This window comes from Felis catus, chromosome A1 (assembly GCF_018350175.1).
Source record: "Felis catus isolate Fca126 chromosome A1, F.catus_Fca126_mat1.0, whole genome shotgun sequence".
Lineage (NCBI taxonomy): Eukaryota > Metazoa > Chordata > Mammalia > Carnivora > Felidae > Felis > Felis catus.
This window is the reverse complement of record NC_058368.1, coordinates 71723050-71743677: the sequence shown is the minus strand read 5'-3', so window position 1 is coordinate 71743677 and position 20628 is coordinate 71723050. Positions and strand designations below refer to the sequence as shown.

Sequence of the window (20628 nt, the reverse complement as noted above, 5' to 3'; positions counted from 1 at the left end):
AGAGCTCTCATGGCCCACGTGCATTGCCGACTGTGTCCTGCTCCCAGAACGGCCATCAGCACGACCCTGCCAGTCCCGCTCTCTTGGGAGCAGCTAGCTCAAGTCCTAGACCAAAGAGGGAAAAGAGAAACCAATCATAAGATAAGACCACAGGGCTGCTGTGTAGTCAGCACAGATTATTTTAATAGATGGAAGAATCTAGTAAGGTTTTTGCCTTTCGTTTCTAAGAAATTTTTTATACATTTAGGATTTAAAAAAAATTTTTTTTTTTTACCTAAATCTATTTTTCTTCTCCTTCTTTTAAGGTTGCTGGTGTTGTCGGCCGTGCAGACCTCCTGGGTGCCCTGTTCTTTCTGTTATCTTTCCTTGGCTACTGTAAAGCATTTAGAGAAAGTAAGCATGATATTTGCCTTCTTATGTTTAAGATGGGAAATTAATCCATTTATATAATTTTATCACTTTGCGAGGATGTGGGTCAAAAAGTCTCTCTTTAGATATGTGTCTACTCCATTGCTTTTTTAATAATACAAACTTCATACATTAGCGTTCACATGGGGCCATTCTATTGAGTGGTGAAACCAAGAGCTTCTGCTCTTACTAACACAGTCGTGGTTGATTTTTGTAATTTTATTGGCAGTAAAATTGTAGGGGAAGCACTTTTGTTTATTCTTTATTAAAACCTCTCAGTGGAAAAAAAAAAAACAAAAATGCTGGAACAGATGACTAGCTGTGGATAGGTACCTGGATTATGAAATTCTTGCTTTAATCATTGGAGTGTTATTAGTACTTACAAAGAAAGTCATTGTTGCTGGAATTGAAATGACTCATTGGGTATGTGTGTTGGGGTGGGGGCATGGAGGAATGTCTTGGGACAGCATAGCAGGTGCACTTACTGAGACGCAGAGAATCCCTGTATGGCTCTGCTCATTAGATGGACTCCAGTCATCCCCAAGTCAAGTCATACCTTCCAGGTTGCTCGATCGTAGACATTGGGTGTGATGAACTTGGCTTATGTAGTAGTCATACCTGCCAGCTCCAGCAACAGTTACATGTCCAGTTTCTGTATCTGAAGAAGTTAGGAGTTTATGGACTGTAGAACTCTCCTTATGTGTCACAATCAATGATTTATATCGGGGGTTGGGGTGAAGTGAAAAGAGGGAAGGCTCCAAGGATGATTTCCTCTGGAATATCTTCAGTACCTTGGCCTCCTTGAAGTTTTTCCACAACTTCTCAAGGCTCAGGTATGGTCCAGGGTCCAGGACTTTCCTGTTATTGTCATATACTAATGCTTGTTCTTTGGTACCTTCTGTGAATTAATCCCTTGTTGATCACAAAGAGCAAACCACTCATTCATAATGTTTGTGTGCTGGGGCTGGTGACATGGAAATCTCAGGGCTGGTAAATGGCAGGCAGGCAGGCAGGAGTCAGGGTGGTCCCATGGGCCAAATCAAGCCTGTTAGCTCTTCTCATGTGGCCTGCAAGCTAAGAATGATTTGTTTTGTTTTGTTTTTTCCAAAATACACATTGAGCCATTGCTACCTAATTTAATGATCACGTGTTCAGGCAAATTTTAAGAATGATTTTTATAACTTTTTTTTTTTTACCATTTCAAAAATGGTAGTTTCTTTTTTTTTCCATAATTAAATTTACACACCTTCCAACCACAAGTATTACAAAAGAAAGTTAAAAAAAATCATATCTTACAGATCCTAAACTTGTCTTCAGCATTTAGCTCAAAGGTCTCACCATCCTCAAAAAATTGTTCTCCTGCTAAACTCATGAGCTAAAAGTTCCGTCCAAGTAGTGACAAGACGGTCTTTGCTAGCCCATGGTCATTCTCTTCTTTCTTTTTTTAAGTTTATTTATTTATTTTGAGAGAGAGTGGGAGGAAGATAGGGACTGAGGGAGCAGACAGAATCCCAAGCAGACTCCACACTATCAGCACAGAGCCTGATGCAGGTCTCAAACTCACAAACTGTGAGATCATGACCTGAGCTGAAATCAGGAGTCAGACACTCAACTGACTGAGCCACCCAGGCACCCCTAGCCAATGGTCATTCTTGTCCCATTTTCCCCAGCCAGTCAGGTCTGAACAGCAGAGTAAGGCTTGATTGGGGGGTGAGGGAGGAGGGCTAATTTTCCCCAGTACAAGATGGCATCTGAAGCTTGATGGGAACTTGAGAGGCTTGAGGGAAGGGTTCAGGCCCTGTATTTAGTCAGAGTCCCTGCTGGAGGAAGGGGAAGAGAAAGAAGAAGAATGCTTGGCATGCTTGTGGTGCTTGCGTGTCTTTTTATGAGCTTTTCTTCATTTTCTTCCGCATCTTCTTGGCCATCACCATACCTGGTCCTACCATACCATGTGCCAAGAGATTCACAGGAGGCATGCCAGGAACAGGAGGTGGGTAGGGACCTAAGGGTGAACACCCTGGATCCCCTGGTTGTGGTACAAGATGAGGGGTGCACCCAAGGGGAAAGCTGGATCCCCCAGCAGCTGCTAGGGGAGTTGGAAAGAGGTCTGGAGGACAGGCAAGATTGGAACCTCCAGGGATTTGGCCCCAGGGATTTTGCTGGCACTATTGAGGTATTTTTCTTCCAGCCTTTACACTGCTGCCTGGGCTTGACTCCTCCTCGGCTCTCTGATTTTTACATTTTTAAGTGGCTGGGAAATAAAAACCAATAGTAACCTATTGTGACATATAAAAAATGACATGAAATTCAGATTCCAGTGCCCACATATAAAGTTTTATTGAGACCTAGGCACACCCACTTATTTTCATTCTGTCTGGGACTGATTTTGCCCTACAGCGTCAGTTCCATAATGTCGACACAGGCCACCTAGCCTGAAAGCCTAAGACACTTACTGCCCAGTCCTTTGCAAAGTTTGCCAATGTCTGAGACAGATGATTTTCAGGGTTGTTGTCACCATCTGAGTGGTTCCAAATTTTTTTTAGTAATGATTAATACAGGTTTCCAGAAGAAAATTTTTTACTTATAAACATAGATGACTTTGCTGTTAATATAATAGCTGCCATTTATTGGCTATATCTAGTGGCACATGTATATGTGTGTATGTTATGTGTGTGTGTGTGTGTGTGTGTGTGTGTGTGTGTGTGTATATATATATATATATATATATATATATATATATACGCTTTCTCATTTAAGTATGTAACAGTCTTTGTGGAATTACTTCCCCATTTTTCCAGATGTAGGACTGACAGTTTAAGTAACTTTTTCAGGGTCACACAGCTACTTATGGCAGAACTGGGTTCACACTGGAGTCTAACTCACTTCAAAGCCAACGGCAGCTGCCTTGTGTTCCTCTGCTTCCCTGTACTCATTGGACCAATGAAGCAAAGCTTATCAAAACCATCATTAAAAATAGCCAGGAGGGAGACACCTGGCTGGCTCAGTCAGAAGAGCGTGTGACTCTTGATCTCAGGGTCATGAGTTCAAGCCCCACATTGGGTGTAGAGATTACTGAAATAAATAAATAAACTTAAAAAGAAATAGCCAGGAGGTACATTCAGTTCTACTAACAAATTGGTAAATTATTAGGCATGATAATGGCATCACAGGTATGTTTTGAAAACAGTTCTGTTAGAGACTCATGGTGAAATATTTGTGGATGAAATGGTATAATGTCTGCAATTTGCTTCAAATTAATCTGAGGGGAGGCAGGAAGCATGTGGCCAGACTGGCCAGAAGTCGATCATTATTCGAGCTAAATTAGGGGGATATAAGCGTCCCTACTGCCATACCTCCACTTTGGATGTTTTTTGTTTTTGTTTTTAAAGACTCTTTTTTTTTTTTTTCAACGTTTATTTATTTTTGGGACAGAGAGAGACAGAGCATGAATGGGGGAAGGGCAGAGAGAGAGGGGGAGACACAGAATCGGAAACAGGCTCCAGGCTCTGAGCCATCAGCCCAGAGCCCGACGCGGGGCTCAAACCCACGGACCGCGAGATCGTGACCTGGCTGAAGTCGGACGCTCAACCGACTGCGCCACCCAGGCGCCCCTTGTTTTTGTTTTTAAATAGTTGTTTTCTTTTTAAAGGCCAGGTGATTCACCAGATTAAGCATCAACAGATTTTAATGACATGCTTTTTTAATCTTTAAAACATTGTGCTTATCTCAGACATCTAGACAATCCATTTCTAAGGATTTCTTTCCTTTCAACCTTACACGAAACAAATCAGTAGTTAATGACGTGGGACCATCCCTGAGGCCTGAGGTTCTGCCTCTCCTGAGGTCTCTGTGTGTTTGGAAGACAACCATTTAGAAGGTTGAACAACATCTCCTTCGTTTTCTCCCTCCCCGCAACTCCCAGGTGGTGTCCATCCCCACAGTAAGTGTCAGTGGGGCTACTTAACCTTAACATTTGCTTTCAGGATTCTGAAAGAGTTTCTAACACAGTTTGCCTTTCAAAAAGTGCTGTCCTAAGGTGAAAATGACCCAAGGACCAGATTCTTGTGATATTTTAATGTCCTGTATATTAGTGGGAGTTCCCTAACAAAACAAAGACTTAGTTATATTATTTAAATCCCCATAGACTTTTCCTCCCTTATTTTTCTTGTGATAAAATATATGTAACATCAAATTGACCATTTTAACCATTTTAAATGTACCAGTTCAGTGCATTAAATATATTCCCACTGTTCAACCATCACCATTGTCCATCTCCAGAACTTTTTCATCTTGCAAAAGTGAAACTCTGTACCCATTAAACAGCAACTCCCTGCTCCCCCTTCCTTAGCCCCTGGAGAACACCATTCTACTTTCTGTCCATGAGTTTGACTGTTCTAGGTACCTCATAGAAGTAGATTCATACAATATTTGTCCTTTTGTGTCTGGCTTATTTTACTGAGCATAACACCCTCAAGGTTCATCTATGTAGTAGCAGGTGTCCGAATTTTTTTCAAAGCTGAATAATTCCATTGTATGTATATATCATGATTTATTTATCTGCCAGTGGGCATTTGGGTCCTTTCTACCTTTTGGCTACTGTGAGTACTGCTTTGAACATTGGTGTACCCAATAGACTTTTTCAAAAAATGAACAATAGACTTCTTTTAAACCTTATTTTTTTTTCTACAAAAAGATTTAGGCAGGGTTGTAAATTCTTCTAGCACAAGCTGTGTTGTTTTGATGTTCTACGCATTGTACCTAGGACATCCATATAGAAACTACCCGTAGTTCCCAAGGGTGGACTGGAGTTGGCCTGCGAGATTTTTCACTCACTGCCCCTCCTCCATCCCATCCTGTACAGGCTGAACATGGGGCAGATTATGTCTTGGAGCATCAGTTGTCTCAGACCTGCAGCTCTGCTGAGACACAGCAGAAGGGTGACCCCAGTGGCCCCAGACTGCACCATGCTTACCGAGCACTTGGTTACACCCAAACACCCTGCACCCCCCTTTGTTACCATTATTTTATCATACTGAGATAAAACCACCAGTTTTCTACTAACTCACCATGTTTCTTCTTTTCTTTTTTTTTTTTTTTTTTTTAATTTTTTTTTTCAACGTTTATTTATTTTTGGGACAGAGAGAGACAGAGCATGAACGGGGGAGGGGCAGAGAGAGAGGGAGACACAGAATCAGAAACAGGCTCCAGGCTCCGAGCCATCAGCCCAGAGCCTGACGCGGGGCTCGAACTCCCGGACCGCGAGATCGTGACCTGGCTGAAGTCGGACGCTTAACCGACTGCGCCACCCAGGCGCCCCCTGACTCACCATGTTTCTGATAGAGCAGAGGTTGGGGACAGCTGAACAGAACAGCTTCAAGTACAGAGAATACTGGTGGTAACTTTTCTTCCTGAAACTGAAAGTTAACTTAGCAATTAGGCATGTCCAGCTCTTCCTGGGGTCAGTATCTCCCCACCTATGGTGATCATAAAACTCCTAAGATACACATGGCCCCGGGGATCTGGTAGGGGGAGCAGTAGGATGACAGAGTGCACCTGCCCCAGCCTCATAGCACATTGAGTACCATTTTGTGGCTTTTCCATAAGACCCAATCGGAATGGGGAAGTGGGAGAGGGGGAGAGAGTCCATTTTCTACTCACTCTTATGCTCATTATAGACAGTGGTACTTCACGTTCTTAAGTTGCCAAATAAATCTGCATTTGTAATTACAGAGGATAATTTATTCGTCATATTTCTCCTAAATAAAATTAAAAATTAAATCTGTTGGCCTTTATCAAAGACAACTCTAAAGTTGTAATGAAGAATCAATCATTTTATTAATTTTAACACATCCCTCCCTTAAAGACTCTATTCCCTATACTGAATGCCTGTCAAAGACATCAGAAGTTTTTTTTTTGAAGAAAATACTAAATGTTGATAGATTTTAACATGTGGGACACATAATATAGGAGATAGAATAAAACGTCTCACTATTTCTAAAGATTACTCGGGTGGATTAATGAAAAAACTATCAGAAGACTAACAGTTCTTCTATCAAGTGTGAACTGATACATTTATTAGCCTCCTTTAGTGTGGTCTATTCTCAGAGAATGGTGAAAAACTAAAGACATCTTATATTCTTTCCCTGGTTCCTTTAGTATTTACCTTCCCCCCCCCCCTTCATTTCACAAATGTACATATTCTGACATATGCATCTGTGTTAAACTCATTTGTAAATTACAAAATTATCTCCAAGAGCCATCTCTACAGAAGATAAATTTTTTAATAAAGCCTTTGGAAACTAATACCAAAGGTAAAAGTGTTTCAACGTATGATGGCTTTTCAACTAATACATTGATTCTTGAGAAATTGGTGAAGTATATTCCAGTCTGGATGGAACTGTGTTAACAGCAGTAGCAACATGATCTTTCTTTTTTGGTTCAGTAGCATTCCTTTGACATTTGTTGTGTTTGCTTTAAAAATGGAAAGAGATTCTTGGGCCTTTAATGTTACATGTGAAATGTTTTCAAGAAAGTTAACCTGGAAATACTTCATGTTCGCACACAGATAGCAGTGGTAAATGTGGCTTCTGTGGAGAGCCTTTTAAGAATCTGAGTAGATTTTCATTAGGTTGAAGTTCCTTAGGACAGAAGGCAGATGGATCAATTAGGAAAAAGGTTTTCTGTTGACCTCTTGTCTACAGGTCACCCCACCTTCCCAGGATCTGTTTTCCTGTTCACTTGAACCCCCTTCAGGAAAAGGCAAGGGTAAATGAAAATGAGGCCTGTGGCCCTGCTTCCAGACTGAAGTGAATGGCCTTCTACAGTCTCTGTCAGCTTATTTAGTCATTGGAAAATATAAAGCTATGAGGTTGCCCCTCTCCACACATCCAGCCTCAGTGTCTTGACCCTGCCAGTTATTCTTGGCTGTGGTCTTTTGTGTCCTTTTTGTCCTCTGACTGTATCCACCTGTCCACATAGGCTTTGCATGACAGATCATAATCATTTTTTTCCCCTTGGGAGTTTAAAGTAGGTGGTTGAAAACACCCATCTCTCAAGCTGCACTCTCCATCATTTTGAGTTGGTTTTCAGGTCCCGCTCACTGTTTTCACTGCTATTTTCAGTCCCACTCACTGTTTTCACATCACGGAGTATGGATGGTATGATTGAATTCTGCCTCCCAAGTTCCTTGCGGGTCCGGAGGCAGTGCAACCTGTATTCGAAAGAGAAGGACTTACACTCAGTTATTAGCTTCCCCGGGGAAAGTCCCATTTCCAAAACGTAAGGCAGTTCTCTGATTCCTCCCCTACAAGGCTCTGGCCCTGAGCTCCACCTGCTGTAATCTCAGGAGCAAGCAGAGCAGGGCAGGACATGGTGAGCTGGTGAGTGGATGCCCAGCCCTGTCGCCCACTTGCTCCATTCACATTGGACAGCCCCCTCAGCTCTGCCAGCCACTCCTCCCCTCCACACTCCCGAATCCCCCTTTGTCTCATTATCCCCACCAAGTCTGGTAGAGCCTTTCCTAGTCTTTGCTGATAGAGACACTGTGTTTTCAGCCACTTTTCTATGTTTCAGATTTTTCTTTTTTTTTTTTTTTTTAATTTTTTTTCAACATTTATTTATTTTTTGGGGATAGAGAGAGACAGAGCATGAACGGGGGAGGGGCAGAGAGAGAGGGAGACACAGAATCGGAAACAGGCTCCAAGCTCTGAGCCATCAGCCCAGAGCCCGACGCGGGGCTCGAACTCACAGAGCGCGAGATCGTGACCTGGCTGAAGTCGGACGCTTAACCGACTGCACCACCCAGGCACCCCTGTTTCAGATTTTTCATACTCCTTTTTAAACATACTAAGAATAGAATCTACGTTTATAGAGAACTCTCTGGAATAATCCTTATACAGCATGGTAATGTTCAGCTTCATACCTATGGTGGATAAGAGTCTTTTTAAAGAGGAGCAAGACTTTCACGGGTGCCCGGGTGGCTCAGTTGGTTGGGCGTCCGACTCTTGGTTTTGGCTCAGGTCATGATCCTGGGGTCATGGGATCAACCCTGAGTGTCAGGCTCTGCACTGAGCATGGTGCCTGCTTAAGTCTGAATCAATCTCTCTCTCTCTCTCTCTCTCTCTCTCTCTCTCTCTCTCTCTTTTTCTCTCCTTCTTAAAAATAAATAAAGAGGAGCAAGACTTTCATAAACTAATAATACCATCATAGAGAAGAAGCAGTAAGAACCCTATATGCAAAAGTGATTCTGGTCAAGCATCCATGATAAGACTTTTCTGATTCTGTTCTAAAATATAAAATAGCACACAGGCTTATCAATTTTTGTCATCCATTCTTTCACCAATAATTAACCAAACCTTAAGAGTGTCCTTTGTACCAGGCCCTGTGTCCTGTGTTGGGGATACAAAAACTAGAAAGTCCATGCCTTGAAGGGCTTATGGTCCAGTATATTTTGATTAAAATAAAGGTTTCAGCATTCAGAATACTCAAGGAGTGGAATGTTCTAGTTTTCCATACTTCCTTGTTAACTTTTTCCTTCCCGTGCACACCTCACAGTGGGCTCTCAATAAGTATTCTCTTCTTATCATAGTGCATTTATACAGAATTGATGACTGTGGCCTATGTACTATTAATTTCTTTATTTTCCTTGAAATGTGCATCTTCTTTTTTTTTTAAGTGAGATATAACTGACATATAACATTTTATTAGTTTTAGGTGTACAAAATAATGACTCAATATTTGTATATATTGTGAAATTATCACCACAGTAAGTGTAGTGAGCATCCATCACCATATTTTTTTAATGTTTATTTATTTACTTTTGAGAGAGAGATTGAGAGCAGGGGAGAGGCGGGGGGGGGGGGGGAGAGAATTCTAAGCAGGCTCTGCAATGTCAGCACAGAGCCTGATGTGGGGCTTGAACTCACAAACTGTGAGATCATGACCTGAGCCGAGATCAAGAGTTAGAGGCTCAACCAATTGAGCCACCCAGGCTCCCCATTCGTCACCATATATAGTTACAATTTTTTTTTCTTATGATGAGAACTTTTAAGATCTACTGTCTTAGCAAATTTTAAATATGCATTACAGTATTGTTAACTATAGTCATCATGGTATACATTACATCCTCAGGATTTATACCTAGAAATTTTTACCTTTTGGCCACCTTTGTCCACTTTGCCCACCTCCACTGTCCTCTGGCAACCACCTATCTGTTCTATTTTGGAGTTTGTTTGGTTTTTAATTCTACACATAAGAGAGATCATGCTGTATTTGTTTTCTCTATCTGACTTATTTTCCTTAGCACAGTGCCCTCAAGGTCCAAACATGTTGCAAATGGAAGGAATTCCTTCTTTTTTTACATCTGAGTAATATTCCATTTTGTTTATACTGTGTATATGTACATATATACACACACAGTATATGTTTTATATATATTATATATTTATAGTATTTTATATACTATAGTGTAATATGCTATACTATATCATGGTATTACATAGTGTTAGTAATATACCATAGTATGTAATATATGGTGTGTATATAATATATATAGTATTACATAGTATTATAGTATATGTATAATGTATATTTTATAGTATATATATATAATACATATAGTATTTTATGTATATAGAATGTGTATGTGCATATATATGTGTGTGTGTGTGTGTGTGTGTGTGTGTGTGTATAAAACGTTTTTTCTTTATTCATTCACCCATGAACTTAGATTGTTCCATGTCTTGGCTGTTATAAATAATGCAGTGAATGTGGGCTGCAATATCTTTTCAAGATAGTGAGTTCATTTCCATTGGATAAATACCAGAACTGGAATTTCTGGATCACATGGTAGTTTTACTTATGCTGCTAATTTCTTTCATCTACTCTCTATTAAATTTCCTTCAGTCCAACAGAGCAGAGAGGTTGATACTAATGGACATTCATATATCCAGGTGTATATTTTTTCATTTGGACTTTGAGCTACGTTAAGAAATAGTCACTCCTCTGTTTTCCCTGCCTCGTCAGTGTGCATTTTACAAAAAGCTGACTAGTGAGCACACGTGGTAAACACACTATCATGACGGTGATGACAGTTGCTCGTGTTATGCCACATATTTTAAGTGTCCCACTGAGAATCAAAGCTCTTTTGTGGTAAAAGTTCAGTCCGGCATTTATTGGATACAAATAATGATGCTGTTTGTTGTTTATACTCAAGGCTTAACGTGACCTGGTCTTTGTTCTTTTTGGATCTGAACATAAATTCAAAGAAAGGTCTCGCAGCAGTTACACAGAAACTTGTAGTTCAAGAGAGGTTTTTAATATTTTTTATAAGGGAACAAAACATTGAGTACTCTGAAATTAGTGGTTTAACTAGTCAAAAAAAAAATCTCTTTCAAAGGATGTATTTCTTTTTGATAACCTCATTAGCTTTCTTTATAGATGCAATGTATGTATTATAAAGCTCTAGGCAATTTTTAACTGCCTGAGTTTATTAACAAGCAATTTTGGGCTAACCTCTAGAATCCCCAGCATTTTCAGAAAATGAAAAAAAATCTACTCACATAACATTTTTGTCTGGATTTTTTTTTTTTGTGGTGGTGGCGGTGGTGCTGGGGTGCTTAAATAGAATATTTCCATGCAAGATCTTTTGTTACAGAATCCTTTTTTAAAAAGGAAATGTCCTGGGGCACCGGGGTGGCTCAGTCAGTTAAGCATCTGAGTCTTGATATCAGCTTAAGTCATGATCTCACAGTTGTGAGATTGAGCCTCGAGTCAGGCTCCCCACTGAGTGTGGAGCCTGCTTGGGATTCTCTCTCTCCCTCTCTCTCTGCTCCTCCCCTGCTCACTCACATGCTCTCTCTCTCCAAATAAATAAACATTTTTAAAATAAATAAATAAAAATTAAAAAGGAAATGTCCTTATAAGGGAAACTATACTTTTTTTTTAAATATTTATTTGAGAAGAGTGCAAGTGGGGGAGGGTCAGAGAGAAGGGGACAGAGCTGACAGGCTGACAGCAGCAAGCCCGATGTGGGGCTCAAACCCACGAACTGTGAGGTCATGACCTGAGCTGAAGTCAGAAGCTCAACTGACTGAGCTACCCAGGCACCCCAACCATTTTAAATTCTAAACTATTGCAAAAGACAATATCCCAAATATTAGTTGTTGTAAGTTCTTAAACGTTGTTTGCTTATTACTGTCCTTGCCACAGTTCGGGGAGCTAGAATAGGATAACTCTTACTCTTGGGGTATCATTTCCTCATATTTTCATTCTGATTGAAGACATCTGTTTTCCTTTGACTTAGAATCATGCAGCTCTAAAAAACAATAGGGAGACTGTGTATCTCATGTACTATAGGACTCTTGTTTTTAGATTTGGGGTCATTGCTGACTGAATTCTGACTGTGGTATTCATGTGCATTTTCTTTTCTCTGCTTTTATGTTTCTTTGGTTCCTACATCACTTGATGTCCCCCGAACGGGCTGGTATTTTAGAATAGCAACGTCTGACTTCTTTCTTTCTGCGGGTGGAAGCACTGCCTGGTTGGCTCCAACTTTTGGAATGGGAATCTGACGCTCATTGTGTCGCTCTGGCAGAGGGAGTGGGAGCCACCTGCCGGGGTGGCGTGGTTCCCACACACAACATGACGTGCCAGCTTCAAGGCAGCAAAGATGCCAGGCATCGAGTGCTGAAGAGGGGAGCTCATACAATGCGATGCTTTCACTGAAAGAAGATCTTCCCACCAGAAAGTAGTACCAGCTCCGAAGCACATGCTTCATTAAATTGATCACATCTGTTGGCACTTGTGGGTGTTAGCACTGACAAGTGTCTCTCTGTTAGTGCATTTTGGGTTTTTTTTTCTTTTTTTCTTTTTTGGCCTGTGCTTCCTCCACTCTATTAGCCTTTGCCTCATTTATCTAAGTGATTGTATTATCTTTGATAATGCAGACATAGACTGAGACAAACATTTCCGAGGCCAGTTTATGAAGCTCTGGATCATAAACTGTTGATGTTTCCTAAAGCTGCATAATTATCCTTCCTACATGAGGAGAGATGTCACATGGTATAAGAATGGTTCCTTTTCTCCTTCTCCTGGGTCATTGGTGGTTGCAATTTAGCAGACTGGCTGGAGATGAGACAGAGGACTCTGGGTAAACGCAACATCCTGAGATGCTCGCATGTAGCTACGTACCAGTTAGATTTCCCTATTTGGGGAGGATTGTTTTGAATAAAAATATTCATAAATACAACCACACTGGAGGCGACATCTGGCTCTCAGAATTTATGGTTACTGTTTGTAACAGCTATGAATCTAAAATTAACACGGTCAACTTTTGCTGTGCCTTTTTAATATTCCTTGTGCAATTTTTTAAATGTTTAATTCCAGTATCATTGACATACAGTGTTATATTAGGCTTATGTAATTTTTTTAACTTTTTTTTTTAAAGAGTCTCTTACATGGTGGGGATTTTTCCATTGTGAGGAAATTTCAAGACATTAATGTCAAAAGATGTGACTTCTGGCTGTATTTTTGTTCACATTGAAAGTGAATTGTTAACTTTTTTGTATTAAATTGCATATCATAATTGCATAACAAATGTGGTAATATAAGACTTCTGGTAGACATAGAAATAAATGAAATTATTGATTCCCCAAATACCTATTGAGCACCAGCTGTTGGAGGTAGCCTATCATTATCTGTTTCAGCTGTCCTATTAAAATGTTCAAACTTGGAAATTAAAAAAAGGCTTTCATTAGTTAATAAGTTAATTTCATTAGTTAATAAGAGCATACCCAAAAAAATGCAAAGCCCAAATTCATCTAGAGATGCTATATCTTGGCAACTATTAGCATTGGTCACCTTGACAAATCAAGACTCAAAAAGGAGTCTTGAGTCTGAGGAATTACATGGGTAAAACTATGCTAGAGCAGGCCATATTACTAGAAGTGCACTAGGCTGGGCTGTCCCCAGACTCAGAACCAGTTTCCCAGTTGAGTATTTACTTTTTATAAGGCCCTCCTTGACCACTCCCATACTGGAAATAGTGCCAATGGTATGTACTTTGGCATTTTAAGACATCAGTTAAATTAAGCTTTCCAGTTTGAATACTGGAAAAAGTGAAATGTGTGTGCATGAATAGTCCTATAACTCCTGATAACATGTCAAGTGGCCAATCTGGGAGGGGGTTGCAAGAGAAAGATTTAAATAGACAAGCTCACTTCATATTTTCTGAGTTTTCGAAGGCAGACTTGGAATACAATTAAAGCCATGAGCAGATCATTTCATCTGTGAGCTGGGTCTCTGAGCACATGATATAGACAGTGCTGTGCAGTAGGAACACAGGATGAGCCATGCATGTAATTTTTAAATGTCTAGTAGCCACATTATAAAAAGATGCAGTTGGATGAATTTTAACTGCAGTTTTTAGCCAGATGTATAAAAAATACTATAATTTCAACATGTAAAAATCAGTATAAAAATTATGAAATATTTTACATTTTCTTTTTTCATATTGAGTCTTCAAAATCGGGTGTGTATTTTATACTTAACAACGCATCTCACTAGGGACCAGACACATTTCAGGTGCTCATTAGCTATAATGCCTACTCTTCTGAACAGTGTAGTCTAAGATTTGATTTTCTGAATATAAAGCCATCCCTAGGTTTGTAACTGACAACTGAAATTTTGCTTTTGACCAGAAATTGCCACTGTTGAGAAGTGGCATAACATTTAAAAATCACTGTAACTTAAGAAATTTCTTCAGCAAAGAAACGTTGTCTTTCGCATGCTTTTTACCAGACATGTCTGCACAAAATCAAAGAGGTAAGTAGAGAGTGGAAATCTTCCAAAAGAATCATGATAGAGGATTTGAGATGTGTGAGGTGTCCAGGTCCCTTGCAGAAATTTGGTGTTTGAGAAGTGTGGTGAAAGTATGGAGTGAGATTAGGAAGAAGGTTATCAGTAAATGTGAAAGCTGTGTTTTCTATGCAAGTTATTTTTCTGTATTCAGTGAAATCTCTGATTTTGCCATCTAAGGAGAAAACCATTTTAAATTCCAGACAAGTGGAACCTGAGCCCATTACTTTCACATCTCCATACTCATTTAACTTTGTGTTAATGGAGTGCTTCAGAAGCTGTCCTTTGGGTGTTTTAATGGAGGAACTGGGAATTTTTTTCCTATCCAAGCCACTGGTCCATGATAGGGGGAAATTCATCCAGGTTACACAGTCAAGTAAAATACAAGCTAATTCAGTTTTTTAGGAAGGAATGTAAAATGGTCAAGGGACCTTCTTTAAATGTTAAGAACAGGGAGCATCACATTGGGAAGTCATTATGTTTTATTAAGAGTTAGAAACACACACACACACACACACACACACACACACACACACACACACACCCACCCACCCACCCACCCACCCACACACACACACACACACGTTACAAGCATAGGGGCACCTGGGTGGCTCAGCCGTTAACCATCAGATTCTTGATTTCGGCTCAGGTCATGATCTCATAGCTCGGGAGATCAAGCCCCATGCTGGGCTCTGTGCTGACAGCATGAAGCCTGCTTGGGATTCTCTCTCTCCCTTTCTCTCTCTCTCTGGTCCTCCCCTGCTCCCACACACTCTCTCTCTCTCACTCTTTCTCTCTCTCAAAATAAATGAACTTAAAAAGAAAAGTTACTCGGGGCGCCTGGGTGGCGCAGTCGGTTAAGCGTCCGACTTCAGCCAGGTCACGATCTCGCGGTCCGTGAGTTCAAGCCCCGCGTCAGGCTCTGGGCTGATGGCTCGGAGCCTGGAGCCTGTTTCTGATTCTGTGTCTCCCTCTCTCTCTGCCCCTCCCCGTTCATGCTCTGTCTCTCTCTGTCCCAAAAATAAATAAACGTTGAAAAAAAAAAAAAAAAAGAAAAGTTACAAATACAGATTGTGGGAATGAGGAAGCTTAGAAAAAGCCAGTCCAGGCGGTGGGGGAGAGGTCCATTTGGTTTCTAGTGAACCATCAAATCTAATGCTTAGTGGACGTGGAAGCAGCATGCTGAGACGAGGGACCCCAGCACATCTCCCGAGCTGCCATAGTGCCCGTCCCATTGTGAGCCCTGAGGGGCACAGGAGCCTGGCTGGGGGTCATTTACCCTTTTATCTGTGGAGAAGACCTCATGGTAATACATGAGTTCTTATAATTAAAGACATTTAATTACCTACCAACTGCTAATATGAGAAAATCCTGAGAGTGGTTTGATGCAGACTCAGGAGGATGTGTTATGGGAGAAAAGCTCAGTGGACCATATGTCCACAGCATGGAGAGGACAAGCCTTAAGGGTGTTATCTGCCATCCGTCTCCATCATATGGCAGAAGGTTACAATGCCTTGTGAGCTGTGACCACCTCCATTCTGCCAGCTGAACCCCTGTGCTGAGCTGCTGACACTTGTGAGGCCTTTCCTAAAATCATAATTTAAAAGGAGTTGACCGAGGGACACCTGGGTGGCTCAGTCAGTTAAGCATCCAGCTTCAGCTCAGATCATGATCTCACAGTTCATAGATTCCAGCCACATGTCGAGCTCTGTGCTGACAGCTCAGACCCTGGAGCCTGCTTCGGATTCTGTGGCTCCCTCTCTCTGCCCTTTCCCGCTGGTGCTCTCCCTCGCTCTATCAAAAATAAACAAACATTAAAAAAAAAATTAGAATCACCTGGAAGGCTGGTTAAAAGGGCAGTTGCTGGGCTCCACCATCAGGTTTCTGATTGCACAGCTCTGGGTGGGGCCTGAGACTCTGAATTTCTAACAGGATCCAAGGGCAGGTGCACGGACCACACACTGTCATTACCCTGGTTCAGGGCGCTGGTCCCAAGTGTGGGTGATTTCTGCCCCACTCTTCCCAGGGGTGTCTGACAAAGCCTGTGGCATTCTTGGTTGTCACAACTGAGGGCTGGGAGGGCTGCTGGCATCTAATGGGTGAAAGCTAACGAGGCTGTCAAACATGCACATAGTTAAAAAAAATTAAGGATATGTGAAGGGCTGTACAGTGGGAAAGCATAGACTTTATCCCTCTGCTGCCCAAATTTTCTTCTTAGAACTGTTCAGAAACAACTGTGGTTGGTTTCTTGTGTGTTTTACAGATATGTTTTGCATTTACAACCATGTTTCTATAATTTTTAACACAAATGGCCAGGCATTTCTGTATAGTTTTTCTCCTCTCAAATATATCAGTAGGTAGATAACGTTGCTCCCATTTTATAGATGAAGTCGTTGAGACTGTGAGTGGAAGTAATTTGCTCAAGGTCACATAGTAAATGGCAGAGCCGGATTTTGGACCAAGAGTTCTGGTTTTGATCAGAACTGAACCAAGATTCGTAGGAACCCCAGGCAAGCTAATGGTTTGGCCCTCCAAGCAGGTTTGCCTTGCCCTACTTCAAACCTATGTCTTTTTTAAATGTGTACCACCTATGTAGATGAGGGGGTGAGGGCCTTACAAAGGACATGTGGCCTCTCCTCTCCAGCAGTTCAGCCCTGGCCCCAAATTGCAGATATCACCCACCAAATAGAATAAAGGCAGACCTTCCCTTGGCTGGAGGCAGTTCAGGGACCATCAGTTTTAACTCAAGGTCAGTCCCACCCCAGGCTTCTTACTACAGAGTTCCCATTTCTAAAGATGTTTTGGCTTGAAGCCCCATGCAGGTTGGCAGCCCAGCCCAGCCTGGCCTGGGCCTTTACCTGGACTTCTGTGCCTACAGTTGTAGGCTTTCTCAGGGCAGCTCAGGCATTGCCATCACCACTGTGGTGATAGTAGCAGTCACTGCTGGGGCCATCCTATAATCAGATGCAGTGCTTACACTCTCAGTGGGACTTCTCAACACAGCCTGTCAGAGTGGCCTGTTAGGTGGCTGGCAGGTCAGGAAGTAGGAACTTGCCCCATAGGGAGTCTGCAATGAGATATCTTGGTGGCCAGGCCTTCATTGCGGTGCCTGCAACAGGCTGTGTTGGATGTGCCTTGAGAGTGGGTATGTATATCATTTAGACGGTGCTGTTTAACCAGAAATGCAGAGTGTAATACACTTGCCCACAGAGAAATGCTATCAGAAGACCAACCTCTTTTTAAATCGTGGCTATTTAGAGCACATGCTTAGGTGCTACCAGGGCTAAGCTGTGTTGCATGATGTTTATGTCTGTCATTTCTCTATCAGCAGGTAACAAGGAGGGAACACATTCTACGTTCTGGGTGTTGCTGAGCATTGTCCTGGGAGCGGTGGCCATGCTGTGTAAAGAGCAAGGGATCACTGTGCTGGTAAGACCTGAGATGCAGTCAGGGCCTGCCCCTCCCTCTGCCACAGTAGAGACATCTCGGGCTAGCCCTGCCTCTGTGACTTCCTCCACTTCTCAACCCCATTACCAGCCAGTCAGGGACCCTTCTATCAGTTACTTATGCTTTTAGTACATGTAGTGTTTCATGGAAATGGACTGTCTCAGTTGACTATCATTAGCAACCGGTGGGAAACAGAAAGTGGGAAGTTCTTACAGACAGTGATTAGCTCGCTCATGGAGGGGTGCCATAGAAAAAGAGAAAAGAACAGTTTCAGTTTTCCTGGGTGCTGTCCTATTGCCGCACTTCGAGATACAGCAGCGGGCTGACGCCATCAATGCTTCTGGTCCTGATTAAAGAAGTATTGAGTGTATGTTGTGCTTGGCCTTGACTGGAAATATCAAAGAGGAAAGGAGGGGTCCTGAAGAGTAGAGGCCTCCACCTCCTATGTCTGATCAGAATCGAAGCCCCAGGAAGGGAGAGGCATTGAAATTCACTTTCCTTTTCTTCCATCGTAGCCAGTTTTATGCTTGATGTTATTAGAGGAAAACTTAGAAATTAGGGCTATGATCAGGGGTAGAGAAACGGAAACAAAGATATGGGATTTGCATGGCCCAGATAGGAATAACCTGGGAAAGAAAGAGCAGATAAATCTATATGGGGTTTGATGTAAGTCAAAGCAAAGATGAAAGAGTTTATGAGGCTCAGTCTAGAAGATGAAGGTTAGCTAGCTAAGAAATAGCGCAGAAAGAATTACTGCGCAAAGATACTTGAACTTCACGGGTTATTATTTTTTTTTAAGTTTGTTCCAAGCCGATGTTTTTCAATCTCAGCATTATTGATGTTTTGGGCTAGATCATTCTTTTTTATGGGAGGGTTGTCTTGTGCACCGTGGCAGGCGTAGCAACATCCCTGGCCTCTACCCCTAAATTCCGGTAGGACTGCCTTGACTGTGACAACTTAAAATGTCTCTAGACATTGTCAAGCATCCCCTGGGTGGCAGAATCATCCACTGCTCTAAACCTTTGCTTCACAAAGACCAGTAGTATCAATACCATCTGGGAGCTTATTAGAAATTTAGGATCTCTAACCCCACCCCAGGCCTGCTGAATCAGAATCTCCATGTAACAGGGTCCAAGGTGGCTCCCATTAATGTTTGAAAAGCACTAAAGGTTGAATTTATGTGACTAAAAATACTAAAGATATGCTAAAATTTAGCTGTTTTCAAACATTTGATTAGAATGTGGACGTTTTGATGATGTATTTAAATGGGCAGTTGGAGAGTGCCAAAATTCTTTTTGGCTCAGTCCTTGTAATGATGTGATCCCCTCACCCCTTGGTGACTCATAGGGAGAAAAACAAATGGTATAAGACAGTGGCAGCTCAACAGGAAGCTTCTGCCTTCTAGAAGATGGTTTACACCCGGGGAGAAATGGTCTTCTGTGACCCACTAAAATCCTGTATCGCATGAGTGAATAAAATCAGAATTCTTTGAAATGATTAACCCAGTGCTGGCCTGTGTATTAGATAATTAATGGCTTCCAGCATTTATGGGAGAGGGTTAAGTAGGGATCCTTGCTCTAAAAGTCACAAATTACCACTGGCTTCTGATGATTTATGATTTTCTTCACCGCAAAGCCCCACATCAAAAAGACCAAAGTCATTTAGGGGGAGCTTTAACCACAGATGCCATATGCACTGTGACCACTTTAGATTGGTTAGGGAGTTCCACAAGTTGACCTTGCCTACAGCGGTGACGTCTACAGAAAGTCCATTGCAGGGCAGAGAAGGGAATCCAAGGCCCATCTAGCCTGGCAAAAGCAGCCCTCGCCTTCTGGAAAGAAACTATTTTGGGTCTACTGGAAGCTACCAGCGGAAGTGGAGCTGCATCACATCCCAGACACTGGCTTCACGTGATGGAAGTTATTTGTTGTTCACCTCGCAGCCGGGGGTGGAGGTGGCTGTTGTCCACACAGTGGACGCTAGCTGGTGCAGGTTCTGCCCTCTGGAGTGTGTAGTTTCCACCATTGCCCTGATGGTGTCCATCACAGCCAGCCAGAAGGGGAAACCAAGTGATGGAGTGTGCCCAGGTTATAAGCAAACCTCCAAAATAATGCATAAACGCTTTGAGCCACGTTCTGGAGGCTGAAACTCAAGTCACATGACCACACGTAGCTGCAGGGGCAGGGCTGGCTGGGAAGTGCTGCTGGGCTGTGTGCCCTGCAAGACCTGAAAACCAGCGGACAGCCAGGAGTCTGCACCTGAGAGATCCAGAGCCCCATCAGAGATGATTTCTTATGTTGTGCCCCTGCTATTACTACACGTGCTGAAATCAGTCAGCGCTTGGCGGTCTTGAGGTGTGACTAATTACTTACATGGCTCGGTTTCGAGGTTGACGGCTGCCTTTATCTTCTGAGGCATAATTACTGTGCAGGTAACCCCTCTGTTGAGCCACTAGGTGACTATTTTATAGTAAAAGAAAAAAAAATAGGCAAGAGGGACCTCTGGAGAACTTCTCCTGGGAACCCCAAATTTCCAGCTATCCTGAATCCTTAAACTACTCTTCTGTGCAGACTATGAAATTATGACCAACAGGGATCTACTAGGCAGGAAATCTGATACATCACCATGAGCCGATTTCATAAGAACAATAGTGGGGTGTCTGTTTTACAGCTGGAGACGTCTCCCGTGATTATCTTAGCCACTGCAATTCTTGTCGAGATTCAGTAATAAAATTGTGAAGTATAATTGCCACCTAATCAGAGCCAGGCTCTCCCTCACTGATTGCCTTGCTTTGCTTCCTCAGGGTTTGAATGCAGTCTTTGACATCTTGGTGATAGGCAAATTAAATGTTCTGGAAATGGTCCAGAAGGTACTACATAAAGACAAATCATTAGAGGTGAGTATATACTTTTTGTCTCC

At 42.0% G+C, this 20628-nt stretch overlaps 1 protein-coding gene across 4 annotated transcripts in view; it reads left to right on the top strand.

The window, feature by feature from the left end:
- Positions 1–20628, top strand: part of TMTC4 (transmembrane O-mannosyltransferase targeting cadherins 4) — a 66572-nt gene that overhangs the window by 17847 nt on the left and 28097 nt on the right. For 2 of the 4 annotated variants that reach the window (XM_045055567.1, XM_023252960.2), the window contains exons 5-7: positions 306–393; positions 17594–17691; positions 20513–20605. In XM_045055567.1, coding sequence (XP_044911502.1) covers positions 306–393; positions 17594–17691; positions 20513–20605 — 279 coding nt within the window. Of the gene's footprint in view, positions 1–305; positions 394–17590; positions 17692–20512; positions 20606–20628 lie in introns of all 4 variants that reach the window. The other 2 variants (XM_023252953.2, XM_023252959.2) reach the window with 1 other exon arrangement.